This window comes from Crocuta crocuta, unplaced genomic scaffold (genome assembly GCF_008692635.1).
Source record: "Crocuta crocuta isolate KB4526 unplaced genomic scaffold, BGI_CrCroc_1.0 scaffold125, whole genome shotgun sequence".
In the NCBI taxonomy this organism is placed as follows: domain Eukaryota; kingdom Metazoa; phylum Chordata; class Mammalia; order Carnivora; family Hyaenidae; genus Crocuta; species Crocuta crocuta.
In genome coordinates this window covers 8,989,060-9,003,778 of record NW_027531143.1, presented here as the reverse complement: position 1 = coordinate 9,003,778, position 14,719 = coordinate 8,989,060, and the positions used below count along the sequence as shown (strand labels likewise).

General features: G+C 36.1%; 1 protein-coding gene across 1 annotated transcript in view; it reads left to right on the top strand.

The window, feature by feature from the left end:
- COL24A1 (collagen type XXIV alpha 1 chain) overlaps positions 1 to 14,719 on the top strand; it is a 374,970-nt gene that overhangs the window by 68,856 nt on the left and 291,395 nt on the right. The window contains exon 8 of the mRNA XM_077771041.1: positions 9,729 to 9,773. Within this exon, the coding sequence (XP_077627167.1) occupies positions 9,729 to 9,773 (45 nt within the window). The remainder of the gene's footprint in view (positions 1 to 9,728; positions 9,774 to 14,719) is intronic.

Genomic DNA, 14,719 nt, shown 5'->3' with positions numbered 1-14,719 from the left:
TTAAGAGAATTGCTCATGGTCACTCAGAATTATGGCAGGATTGACAGATAAAAACTTACTGCTACAGGATCACCTGTGCTTTTAACTATTTCTTGCATATCATGAGAGATGAACAAGGTACTTGAGTTTTGCTTAATATAAAGTTTATTACATCGTTTTATCTATTGAGCTATTTTATAAAGTATCATTACAACTTTTACTACTAATTTATTGTGTACCATATTCAGTCACTCTGCTGAACCCTATTTCTTTTCATCTTAAAAACAATCATTGAGGGGTGCCTGGGTGGCTCAGTCAGTTAAGCATCTGACTCTTGATTTTGGCTCAGGTCATGATCTCATGGTCATGAGATTGAGCCCTGTGTCAGTCTCTGCACTGAGCATGGAGCCTGCTTAAGATTCCCTCTCTTTCTCCCTCTGCCCCTCTCCTGAGCTCTCTCTCTAAAGTAAAACAAAACAAAACACCTCATTGAGCCAGATAGTATGTTCACTATGTCATAAATAAGTTAATTGAGGTACAAAAGGGTTAAATCACTTACCCAAGGTCACACACCTATTAATTGGCTGAATTAGGACTCAAATCCAGGCCTGTTTGACACGTGACTGCTCTTAATAACTTCAGATACTACTTCCCCATTAATTAATTAGTTTGTGAAATCAATATTTGTAGGATTTCAGTACTTCAGACTGTTCCTGGCATGTATGCAAGAAGAAGTAAAATTTTGCTTTTCATGAAAGCCAAGGGAACAGATATAGTTTTGGATGACAGATAATAATGACTTCATTATTCCTTTTCTCTGAAAATATCTGGAAATATTAAAATTCTTCTAATATAAGCCATACTCAAGTAATCTTGAAAATGGCTGCAAGAAAGTTGTATTGAGAGCACTCAACAGCTCATGAAAACTGTTGAGATTAATAGACAGAAGTTTGCTATTAAAAACATTCTGAAAATAAGAGATAATATTGAGAGAAATACAAAATGAATAAATTAGCAGCATTGTTTTTTTTCCACCTTTCAGTAGAGTTTTTTAGTTTGCTTCTTTCTTTCCTTTTTTTATCTCTCTCTTCCCAATTTTTTTTTAAACCGGTATTAACATCTTAACCAGCAATATGTTTCCCCAGACTGACTGGTTACATTGCCTCAATTTAGCCACCTTCATGTAATTCTTATTTTCCTGGGAACTAAAGTATGTTTTTACTTCCCACTCAGTGTCTAAATTTATGCCAAAAGGCAGATAAGTTGGATCCAGAGTGTATGCTGTCCTGGATGGAAGACAAGAGTCATAATTCTGAGCTTGGACTCCAGATGGATTTTAAAATTGTTTTTTAATATAGCCAATCAGCTGCTATATTAATGTTGGAAGTCTGCTATTTAAAATTGCAAGAACATTAACAGTGATTTCAATTGGAGCAGTTTGTGTAGGATCAAGAGGATGAACCAGATGGGAGCAGTTAAGCACATCTTAGCATCAAGCCATATAGCTCACAGCAATGGTGAAATATGACACACATTTTAATACAGACTTGTATGACTAATGTGTGGCAGTATTTTTATAAATATCAAAAATTACTAATTACTATGTTTTTTTAGTGATCATTATAAATCAGTGCAAATTCTTATTGTGTTTCAATGGAATTATTTCAATTATTTCAAAAGTCTCCCATTACATATGAGGAACACGGTAAATATAAAGTTGGAAAGGAAAAAAGAACTGAAGCATCAAGTGGAATGCATTGTGATTTATTAGTCACTCAAAAACTAGACAGCTTTTCATAATCTATTTAAGCAAGGAGAGTACTAAAGAGCTATAATAACGCTGCTTGTCCACGAGAGCAAATAAAAAAATCAAGATTGGCATAGAAAATCTGTGCCTGGAGAGAGAAATAAGGAGAGTTCTGCTGCTCCACAGTTGACTGTATAGATTATTTTCTCCCTTGCCCACTATCCTTGTAAAAATCAGCAAAGCTACATTTTGCTCCAGCTTGGTTCCCAATCCAAGCGTTGTACTGAAAGTCTAACACAAATATTGCTGCATAGGGGCTGTGCTGTCTCCACTCTTGCCATCTCCTTCCTCTGCAATCCTCCATTCCCACTAATAGTAGGGGACACAAGGAGCGAGGCGGTGCAGTACTGAACTCCCCCACAGGCAAGCCAGGGCTTACCAGAGCAGTGTAATTTGCGGGACTTTGAAAACTTCCCCATGTCCAAAGATATTTTCCTCAGTCTGGCTCTTTTGATTGACATTTGAACGTTAACGATAAGTTCATTTGGCTGAAAGTATTTCAGTTTCCAGAAATTAAAAAAAAAAAAGTCTGTGTCCTCAGAAAAACTGTTATCTGTCACATAGTACCATTTTGAAAATTAGTTTATCATACTCTTTTTCTCTGAGAATTAGTGAGAAGTACCATTACTAGAGCTGATGGGACCAAAGTAGAAACCGGGTACTGATTAAAGGAGGTTAGTGGGTCAGTTGTTGTGAGGAGGTTGGGACAAAGATTGGCATCAGTGTGTTGTGTGTGTGAGGGAGGTATGTTCCAAGAAGAAAGGGAGGCAGGGAGAGAAGAAAGGGAGGCAGTGGTGTTTATGCTGTAATGTGAGTCCCCTCAAGCTCTCCAGTTATCTGGGATCCTCTCTTAATTTATTTGTTTTTTGAGAAAATTAAACTTCTTAGTCTCTTCTTCTTATTTCCTAAGGAATTTTATTGCCCTGCCCCAAGAAGTGCTTCCGTTCTCATAGCTATTGATTTTTGTCTTTTTTTTAATGGTCATATTATCACTGTTTCTCAGTTTTGCCATAGTTTTCTCTGGTTATTTTGGCCAAAACATGAATACAGGCCTTTGTTTGTGTTCCTCAAGGCATTGTCACTACAACTTCTGTGGTGCTTGACAAGTTTCATTAGAGACTTGGAATTACCTAATCTGTAAATTGAAGCTGTTACATTACAGAAAAATGAAATTTACTATTGCCTTCAGACAACACTGAAGTAGCAGTGGCTAAAGGGAAATATATGAGTGACTTAGGAGTCCTTATGTGCAAGGACTATATTTTATTCACTGTGGTATCTCAGCCTAGTGTCTGGCACATATTATTAGTGAGTGACTGAAGATTGCTGCTCTTAAGTTTCATTGACTGTGCCCTTTCACCCAGGACTAGTGATCATCTTCCTCCTCTTTTCTGCTTCCCAAATCAGTGTCTCTTCCTGTCTTATTTTCTTTGAGTCCTCTTATCAGGACTTCATTCCATTTTAGGTAGGCTGAGTCAAACCAGTTAACCTGTTGAATAATCTCTCTGTGCACACGATTGTATACAACAAAAGAGCAGCTTCCTTCTAGGGATAAAATCTGTCACTAACTCTCTTGCATGCTGCTGTTGTTTTAAGTCACATCCTTTTGCACTGCAATACATTCAGGAAACCAGTACTATGTAAATAAGGTATAGTTCCTGTCTTCAAGTAGCTTATGGTCTAAAAAAAGGAAACACACTAGAGTAAATTACCAAAGTGTATTATGCTATTGCAAGGGCAATAATGAAGATATGAAAAGGTTATTATAGGATGTAGTTGAGCGTTACTTAAAATTTTTTTTAAATGTTTGTTTATTTTTGAGAGAAAGAGACAGAGCACAACTGGGGGAGACACAGAATCCGAAGCAGGCTCCAGGCTCTGAGCTGTCAAAACCAGAGCCTGACGCGGGGCTTGAATTCACGGACCGCGAAATCATGACCTGAGCCAAAAAGTCGGACGCTTAACTGACTAGTCACCCAGGTGCCCCAAGGGTTACTTAAACCTTCAAAGACAAGGAGTGGGAGAGTCTTTAGGGAACAGAGAAGGAGGCAACATCTGAACTGCATCTTGAGGATGAGCAGCAGTTATCCTGATGGTACTGTAGTATGCTATCTACACACAGCAGGCGGCATAAACAAAGGCTCACAAGCAAAGAGCAGTTCCTTGTTCCTGAGCTATGAAGTGTGAGGCAGGAGGTGTCAGGAGATAAGGTCTGAGGGATATTCAGGGGCCAACTTATAAAGGAACTTATATCATGTATCACTTGAATCTATTAGTTTATCATGTAATAGAGAAATACCTGAAGGGTAGAAGGGGAGCTCCAAAGGCAAGTCATCTACTTTCCAGTTTCTTTGGCGCTTTTGTGGTCTCTAGAGGGGAATGCTTCTACCTTTCTGAAACCTAAAGTCTGTAGAAGGAGACCCCAGATAGAAAGCTAAGGTGATAATACAGACATGGTCTTATACCATAGGGGAAAAATCCTTATCTGAGTGAATATATGTCTTTTCCATCTAGTGACGGAAAAAGACTGTTAAAAAGAGAACGCTAGTAANTTAAAATATAATATATATTATATTATATATTAATATATAATTAATATTATATTAATATATAAAAATATATAATATATATATTTTATATATACAGGCATTCTTCACTTTGGATGGTTCAAATACACACAAATTTCAGTTGCCACATTTAATGAAAATAACCAGTCTCCAAGAAACATGGTTCAAACCACAATTATTAACCACAAATAGTAACAGCGATTAATTGCATAAAATACAAACTCTGCCACTGTCTCTTTGGTCTACAAAACAACGTAAACTACAAAAACTATGCAAATAGCAGCTATGCATCAAGATCAATGCCCAGTCATATCATTTCATCCATTCAGTTGGTGATTCACTGAGCATCTGTTTTTCAGTTCATGCACAGACAACAAAGTGCGTAGTGTGTTGCTTCCTTGTCTCTCAGTGATAAAGCTGTGTGATATTTTATACAAATGGATAATCAAAAGAAGTAAGGGACCAGCAAAGATGAAAGTACAGCAAAATAATGGAATAGTGATAACACAGGACTTAAAATTAGAACTGAACATAAATGGAATTATAGAAAAATTAGGTGCACCTAGGACACTGCTCCCAGTTGAAAGACTCTAGATAATGCAGCCAGAGGAACATAGTGGAGGTTAACTTTCTGACATAAATGAAGACAGGGTTGTGATGAATAGGACAGAGATGTCCCAGGAGAAGTAACACTAGCAAAGAACCCTTCACATTAGAAGAACTTTTGGAACTATTTCATGGCATAGCAAGTACTAAGGATAAAATATTCAAAGTTGATCCAGAGTTAGAAAAGAGTGTGATCACTTGCCAAAGCATAGAAAATATGCTTGCTCAGTATGGTAATTTATACAAGAAGGCAAGCACTATCCAAACCCCTCTTCATAAATTTTTTTTCAGAGAAACGACACTTTCTCAATAATTTTAACCTTTTAAATTATGTCACAAAATTATGAATATTAGTTTAACATTTCTTTAATTTCCCTACACAATTTAAACTGTCAGAATTTTTAACATTTTGGCAAATATTTTTAAAAGTCACAGAACATTTGTAATTTTTCCTATTAATATTGCTGTGCATGATTTCAGCATGAATGGTCAGTTTTAGGGCCCTGTTTGAGGGGCTATACAGACATTGAGGATGGCCTGTGTATAATGGTACCACTATCTTCCTTATGGATTAACATTTTTTCAATGTATCCAAAATTTTAATTACTTGGGCAAAGTTCAGTATCTACTTGAATTTATTTCTTTCCCATCTCAATATTTCTGATTTTAATTCTATTTTCTCTCTCTCTCTCTCTCCCTCCTCTCTCTCTCTCTTTCTCTCTTTCTCCCTATCGGCATTCCTCAAGGAATGTGTTCACATCAGTATTTTTTCAGTGTAGTCACCCAAGAAAAATGTATATTGTTATTTACTGGACTTTTTTGTTATTCTTCCCATGTGAGTATAGAAAACAGTGACTCAAATAATATTTTCAATGGACTATACTATAAGCTAATTTTTTAAAAAAATAAAATGTTAGGTCCCTAGATTGGAGCTATGTCAAAATTTGAATGTAGGCATTTTCCCCAGAAATTTATTCCTTTTGCTTTTTAAAACTTTACAGACTAGTGATTAAGTAAAAAATAAATAAGGAATATAGTCACCAATATAGGGAATAGATGGAGGCCTTTCTACAATAGTGGGTAATAACTCCAGTATATTATAGATATAATATCACGTTAAAAATAACAAATACATTCTTTGTCCTACTTATTTACCTTTCATTTTAACGTTAGCAGAATTGAGATGTCATATTAGATACTTAGAATCTATTTTCTACTCAGGTAACTCTCAAATCCATTCAAATCTTTTTATCAATTCATTCATTCATCCAAGTCCCTTCATTGATTAATTAATGAGCACTTCCTATGAACCAGGCACTATTCTAGACACTGAGGATACTACACTGAATAAAATAGATAAGGAACCTCAGTTTAAACTCTGTAAGAAGCTCATATACCACCTCTTATTCCTTCACTCAAATCTGATATACGATTATCTTTTACTAGTCTGTAAAAGCCTCAAATCTGACCCACTCTTTTCCATTCTACGTATCTCAGAGTCCTCATCTTTGATTTGGATCTTATGCTTTTTCTTTGATATATGCATCAATCTTACTTAAATTCTTCCTATGCCTGTAATAAATAAATATGCCTTTGTTTTTCATTCAGTGAAGCTAAATTAAAAAAAAAAGTAGTGGCTTTCTTATAAATCCAAGTAATCACAGAATGCTAGCAATAAAAGGAAATTTTAAATAATTTTACTCACTGCCATCATTTTTACAAATATAGACGTTGAAGCTCATGATGTTGCTAGTTAGTGGCAAAAAGGGAACTAGAACTCAGCCTGCTTGGTCTGTTATTATTGTTAGCAGTGAAAAGACAACCAGAATATTTTGTTTAACTCAGGCTCTTTTGGTTGCCAAGGATAGAGACTCAGACTATCTCAAGGAAAAGAAAATTATGTCAGTCCTCTCTCTAGTATTAAGGGAAGCGGGGACCCACAGGATCTAAAAATAGATGCTGTAATGTAGCATGGTGTTCTGGAGACAAGCACCGATTCTCAGCAGCTCTGAGTGGCATAGCCACCTTAGTTTGTGGATCTTCTACTATACTTTTCTAGTACTGCTACTCTGTTCTTTCCATATCTGCCCTATTGTGTTTGTTATCTCTGAGAACAGCTTTCTTCCTCAACATAGTTTCTGCTTACTCTACATTTTGTGTTTATACTTTGGCTTTCTTGTACATCTCAATTCCCCTGCTCTTTCCCTTACTTAACCTTTGTGAATCTTACCCACTTCAGCCCCCTACTGCTTAATACCCGAATTTTTCTTTCTTTCCTTTTTAAAAAATAGTTTCACTTAGAGCACCTGGGTGGCTCAGTCGGTGAAGCGTCGGACTTCAGCTCAGGTCATGATCTCACAGTTTTGTGAATTTAAGCCCCTGTGTCGGGCTCTGTGCTGACAGCTCGGAGCCTGGAGCCTGGGTCGAATTCTGTGTCTCCCTCTCTCCCTGCCCTTACCCCACTCATGCTCTGCCTCTCTCTCCTTCAAAAATAACTAAACATTAAAAAAAATTTTTTTAAATAGTTTCACTTAATTAAAAAAAGAATTTGACCCGGCTTGTTCCTATTTAGGCAAAACATTTTATTCCAAGGGACTTCATAGGCTACTGGCCAGACTTTGTATTGGCCTCCCTTAGATCAAGTGTTGTTTCCTGTGGCTGAGGTGAGCAGGAGTGAGTTCATGAAGAAAAGGTCATGACTGTGGCTGCCCCTTTATTAGATCGTTTGGATGAGGAACAGTTCCTTCAAAGGAAACCATACAGACCGAAGATACCATGTTTAACATCCCTAGTTCACTCTTATAAAGTGTTTCAGGGTATGTAAATTAAAGCAGTTATACTGCCCCTGCATTCTCTTTCATCAAGGGCTGGGGAGGGAGGAAACTCTGCCCAGAAAAACAGGTGGTAGCCAAAGAAAGGGAAGCCTGTAGTTAAGACTCAAGCATTCACAGAAAAAGAAATAAGTAAATAAATAAACACATACTTCTAAAAAAAGGAAAAAGAGATAGGCCTATGGCGTCTCTCTCTGCCTCTTTCTCTCTCTTCACCTTCTGCCCCTCTACCCCCTACTCTCTCTATCAAAAAACAGTGACTCAGCCTTGAGAGTATTTTTATTTGTGGAATCTCAGGTAACACGTCAACAACTGAGAACAATATATCTCATATTTTGTAATTAGGCTGATCTTTAGCTATCCTAACAAAACGTAAACTCCGAGCAAAATCGAGTTAAAACATTGGGTATATTAGATGTTGCTGGTAAACGAGTAACTAATAACACCATGATTTATGAAATATTTCGTTTCTTTGGGTGATCTGTCTTGGTGATCTATAATTAATGTCTGTGTGTATCAATGAGAATGGGCTTGTATTTGACAACTATAGGCATATAGAAAATAGAAGGATAGGATACTCAATTCTTGATAAGTCTGGCAAACTGACATAATTCCACCTTGCTACCTCTCTTCTTTCTACTTCTTTCTCATGACTACTCCTCTGTTCTCTTACTAATAATCTAAATACAAAAGGCCCAAGGCCTCACAGCACAGGCCTTTTTTTCCTTCTGCCCTGTTGTTTTTTCCTTCTGCTACTTCATTGTTACTAATACTCTTCCATATAACAGAGAGATAACCCAAAAATCTTTGTCTCCAAACCTCTCTTCTTACTTTTTCCTATCTTTTCTCTTGTTCCCAAGAGACCTGTTTACTTAAACATTTTACTATTGCTTTAAGCTGAACATCTGAGAAGCTGCTTAAAACATTTCCTTACTTTTCAAATAGGCATTTCTTCTAATTTCCTCATTGTCTAGCCAAAGCATTATTTCCTTCTCTAATTCATTAATCCAAACTCCTAAAACCCTCAATAATTAATCTTGAATGATCTTTAACTCCATTATTTTATATCCTGAAATTCTAAAAACTTACCTTCGGTTTGTATATTAATTTGAAGTTTTTGGCACTTGTAAGCTATAAATTATTTCAGTTTTCAGTTATAATTTGCTAAAATCCTATGAGGTTTTTAGGAAAAGGAAATTTTACTTGTTTTTTTGTATATGTCAAAATCTAGTAAACAATGTGTTGATTTACTGGTTGTTGATTAGAGCTATACAAATAAACTCCAAAGTCTTCCTTCCTTTCTTCCTGTCCCTTCTTTTAGTTTCCTTCATTTTGCTCACAGACCTTTTTAGAAGAAAAACGATATTTTCTATTTTATATCTTTGGGTATAAATAATGGAGATTAAAGATTTGATGTTGGCTGTATTATATGGAAATTTTTTTTGTTACTGATTTTTTAGCTCGATAAAGTCCCTTTTCTCATAGGACCTGTGAACAACTTCTTTGATTTATCTTAGCTCATTCATGGAGTGTGGTGACAATGATTTGGATTGGAGAAACTGCCTGGATATGGTCCAGTTTTTCAATAATTACAAATAGATTATGTCTGAGGGCATTTTGCTTCAGAATTAATAAACTAAAACCAACTTTTAAAAAGCGTCATTAAGATTTAGCAGATCCATTGCAGGATACCAGCTTTATATAAAAGATGCCGCTCTTTATTCTCTTTTCAATACTCTGCTACTATTTTGTTGATAGTAACGGAAGTCAAGTAACACTCAAATTGAAAAGGTAACTAAGAAATAAATTAGTAAGACTTAAACATGCATTTATGAGGAAACCAAAAATTGGGGAAAAAAACAACTTAGCAGCTTTGCTTAGTTTTTTGGTTTGTGTGAGCTTACTGTTCATGGCATGTTTTCACCTTTACCTTTGTAGGGTCTAAAAGGCCATCCGGGGCTCCCAGGTCTCCAAGGTGAACCAGTAAGTACTTCATAAAACTTATATCTTCTACAGTAAAAAAGACATGCATTAGAGACTCCATTGAGGGATTATTTTTCCCCACTTATTATTTAAGATTTTCTTCTCAATTATTTTGAATTCTTAGTGTAGGACAAACTTTTAAAATTAATTATGTTACAGTTTTATTTTTTGTTTTGTTTTCCCAAACCCCTGACTGACTTTAACTATCTGCTGACATATTCAAGAACAGCAGTTCTTAAACTTTAAAAAAATTTTTTTTGGTTTATTTATATTAAGAGAGAGAAAGCACAAGAGGGGGAGGGGCAGAGAGAGGGAGAGAGAGAATCCCAAGCAGGCTCTGCATACTGAACCCACGATCCATGAGATCATGACCAGAGCTGAAGTTGGATGCTTAACTGACTGAGCCAGCAGTTCTTAAACTTTTGAGGTTCAAAAGCCCTTTTGAGAATGTCATAGATGCTGTGAATTCTTTCCCTAGAAGATGCACATATTCATGCATATGCATGTACCTGCACATGTGCACACACACGATTGATTTATTTTATTTTTTTTTTTTGGTTTTATATTTTCTTTCACACATTTGATTTTATACAATTTCAGGGGCTTGCCTACTTACAAAAGCCTGTCCATAGCTGTTAGTTTCCTGACCCTTGAATGAAGGAATGTAAATACATTTTAATAATCCAAATTAGAATGGCACACATGCTACTGTCCATTACACACATATGCACATTTGTCATATTTAAAAGCCACAATAGTTTGGGAACCTTGTAGTTTTTATCATATAATTCTTTGTCTTGACCACCAGAAAATAATATATGTCATAGGGAAAAAATAAAGCCATATCTTTTGTTTTCAATACAATGTGTACGAGGTCAGTATGATTAAAGCAATGAAAAACTAACTAATTAGAAACTAACTAGGGTGAGGGACACCATTATTGGAGATTCAGCAGAGCCCATCCTTTAAAGGGAGCTCTAAAAATAAATGTGATAGATTATCCCTGATGTTTCCATCATATAAATGAAATAACGGTAATTTTTTCTTTCATTGATGTTAAGTAGGACAGTACACTCCAGTCAGTCCCTGAGACACAATTTTTCAAAATTACTAATTACTAACTTTAACAAGTAAAGTGATGCATGGATCTATAACTAGTGTAATCTGTTACTTAAAGACAGTGCTGAAAAACATTTATAGGGCAAAAAATCAGAACGGTGGGAGAGATTAGTCTCCAGGGAGAAGAAAAAAAAACAAAACATGTCTAGAAAACTGCTTTGGCACAAATGTATGAATTCTAATGAAGAAAGCCTAATTATTTCACAAGTAAGTGAAAAATTGATCCATCAGTACTAACAAGTGTTCTTACAACTGCTCCATAACCTAGTCCTTAGTATGCGTGTTATTGTTCTGAGGGAGGTATGTGTTTTAGAAGAGTCTAAAATCAGTTTTAAAAGTTGAAAGATGTATTTTGGAGTCAGTTATTGCTATTTATTCTTTTTATTTCTAGAAAAAAAGGCAAAATAGGTATTAACTGTGAAATACAACTAAAGCCCTTTTGCTGTTTTTTCTTTTTTTAAATTTAATGTTTTATTTGTTTTTGAGAGAGAGAGAGACACACACACACAGCATGAGCAGGGGAGGGTCAGAGAGAGAGGGAGACACAGAATCCAAAGCAGGCTCCAGGCTCTGAGCTGTCAGCACAGAACCCAATGCAGGACTCGAACCAATGAGCTGTGAGATCATGACCTGAGCCGAAGCCGGACGCTCAACGGACTGAGCCACCCAGGCGCCCCAAGCCCTTTTGCATTTTTAAAAAATTCTTTAAACATGTATTCATTTTTGAGAGTGAGAGAGAGAGCATGAGTTGGGGAGGGGCAGAAAGAGTGGAGGAGGGGCAGAGAGAGTGGGAGACACAGAATCAGAAGCAGGCTCCAGGCTCCAAGGTGTCAGCACAGGGCTTGAAGCAGGGCTGGAACCAGTGGACCACAAGATCATGACCCAAGCCAAAGTCAGATGCTTGACTGACTGAGCCACCCATGTGCCCCAAAACCTTTTTACATTTTAACTGTGAAAACACTGCAGAAATCAAGAGGAGCATAACTAATTTGCTAGGAGACATGTACTTCTGGAAAATTTGTAAATATCTATAAATTGGTAGACAAACATTTGGAAAATAATTATATCATCTGTGCAAGCTCTAGTAACAAGAGCTGTCATTTACTGAATTCTTATTAGCTACTAAACTGTACCTTCTGTAGCTACTAAACTGTACCTACTGTAACTACAACTTCTAGGGCTATAATTATTTATTGAATATTTCCATATGTTAACTAAATACCAACACTAAGAATTATTGCAGTTTCCCCACTTTTAAATATATTTCTACACATTGTTCTGTTTTCTTTACACGATAATCCTGTGACCTAGATATTATTACTCTGCTAATTCTACTTGGTAGCATTGCTGGGATTCCCGAGGAAGTCTGGTGGTCTCAGTGGGTGTGCTTTTAGTGTTTGGAGTTAGAAGTAGGATTGGGGCAGGCTTCCTATTTCTGATTTCTGCAGGGTTTAAAGATACAACTTTGTGTCTAAATCTATAGATTTAAGTGGGCCACATTTTGTTTTTAACCATTTTTAAGTGCATAGTGAATTGAGTTGTAGTGTTTGTTTTGAATTTCTTTTAAGCTCCTGTGGTTGTTACGGTGATTTTAGGGTGTGGTTGGAGTAGACATGTTTATGCCATGTAAGACTGTGCTGAAGGCTTGTTTACTTTGTTTACTGCTATTCCAGGATAGCAGAATTTAGCCAACCAGTGGAATTCTTTTGTGTATTTTTCTTTGCAGCTGGAATGGGTTAGATCTCTACATGTTGCCTTAACACCCTCTATGAAAACCCATCCAAAATCAGATTTCCTTTATGTCTTTAAACAGATTGCTTTTTATCTTTTTTTTTTTTTAATTTATTTCTAGGAGAGAGAGAGAGAGACAGTGTGAACATGGGAGGATTAGAGAGAGAGGGAGACACAGACTCTGAAATAGGCTCCAGGCTCTGAGCTGGCAGTCAGCACAGAGCCTGACGCGGGGCTCGAACCCACGAACCTCGAGATCATGACCTAAGCGGAAGTCGGACGCTTAACCAACTAAGTCACCCAGGCACCCCAACAGATTACTTTTTAATAGAGCTCAATTAACCTAATTTGGCTAGGAGAGGAATGAAAGGGATGGTGGTTGGTCTTAGCCAAACAGTGACCTACAGAATAAAAACAGCCTTTTCAGTTTGTTTCACTTCTTTCTATTGGCATAACCAAATAGAAGGTTTTGTGAATGTCTCCATATAGGCCTGTGTTTTTCAGAATTGGATGAGGGAAAAAGGAAGCTGTTGTAAATAGACTGGAGCAAATCTTGTAATTAGAGGGCTTTCCTTAGGGTAATATTGGAAGTTATATGCATTTTAGAACAATACCAGGGAAGCAGCCTTGGACGGTGGTCTCTGGAATTAGACTTGCTGACTCAAATCTTGGCTTCCCACTTACTAGCTGAGTTACTTTCCACTGGTGACAAACACTCTATGTTTCATTTTTTAAATCTATAAATTAAGGATAATGATACCTACCTTCAGGGTCTAGGCAGATTAAGATAATGCATATGAAATACTTGAAATTGTGCCTGGCATATGATAGGTGCTAAATGAATATTATATATAATTTTAGTAAGATATTATTTAGTACATAAATATGGTTTTGGAAATTCATAGGCTAAATCTCTCCAAATGTAGATAAGAATTTTATTCTGTGATTCTCAGAAATACACTCTTTACTCACATTCTGTTAAATTGTCCATTGTCATACATATATACATATATATATGAATGAATGTCTATATGTACATGTACATATATGTGTGTGTGTATGATATGCATGTGTATGTGTGTGTGCATAACACAACAACTTTTGTCAGATTGTCTGAGTTCATATCCAGACTCTGCTACTTACTCACTGTGGCATCTTGGGCAATTTTCATAACTTCTCTGTATCTTATGTCAAATGGAGAATGGAGAAAATAACATCTATCTCATAGATGTAAAGTATATGTAAAGTGCTTGGCAGAGTGGCACATAAAAAATGAGTAAAAAATAGTAATTGCTGGAGGAAGGGGAAAGAAAGGAGAAAAATAAGAACAGAACAAAATTGAGAGATTCTGAGGAAAGGGGAGAGAAAAACATGTTAGGAGCCTTCATATCTAATAGAATGGAAGGGCAAAAACTTTCAGCTATGATCCTCCTATTACCTCTGTTCTTTCTACAGATTTTCCAAATTTTTAGGAGTTTTATAGTGTTTATCTACTTAAACTGGAGGTAATACTCCCCTGTGTGTTTCAGACAGAAGGACAAAGGGCTACTGTCTTTTATCTCTTTTACAAACAATAAGAAGGAAATGAATTTTACGTAATAAATAAGTAATCCAGGAAATTTACCATTGCTGTCACCATTTGAGGTTAAGTAAAGGCAGTTCAACATGTATGCTTCTGGCATTTCCTTGGTTCAAGAATTATTTAATAGATCTAGACTCTGAATAAATGAATGAATGAATGAATGAATGATGTGTCAATGAAAGTAAAAACAAATGGTGGTATGTCTTCTCTCTTGACGGCCTGGCTCTGTAGAAGTTTCCTTTCTTATGCCTTTGATTCTCTATATGTCAGACTTCCCGCAGCAAACCTTATTTAAAAATAAAAAAATACAAAGTTGTCAATTTAAAATAAATTTACTGGGTTTGTTTATTCTAGCTCTGTGAAGAATGCTGATGTTATTTTGAAAGGGATTACACTGAATGTGTACATTGCTTTGGGTAGTATAGATATTTTAATATTTGTTCTTTCAATCCATGAGAATGGGATGTTTTTCCATTTCTTTGTGTCTTCTTCAATTTCTTTCATAAGCTTTCTT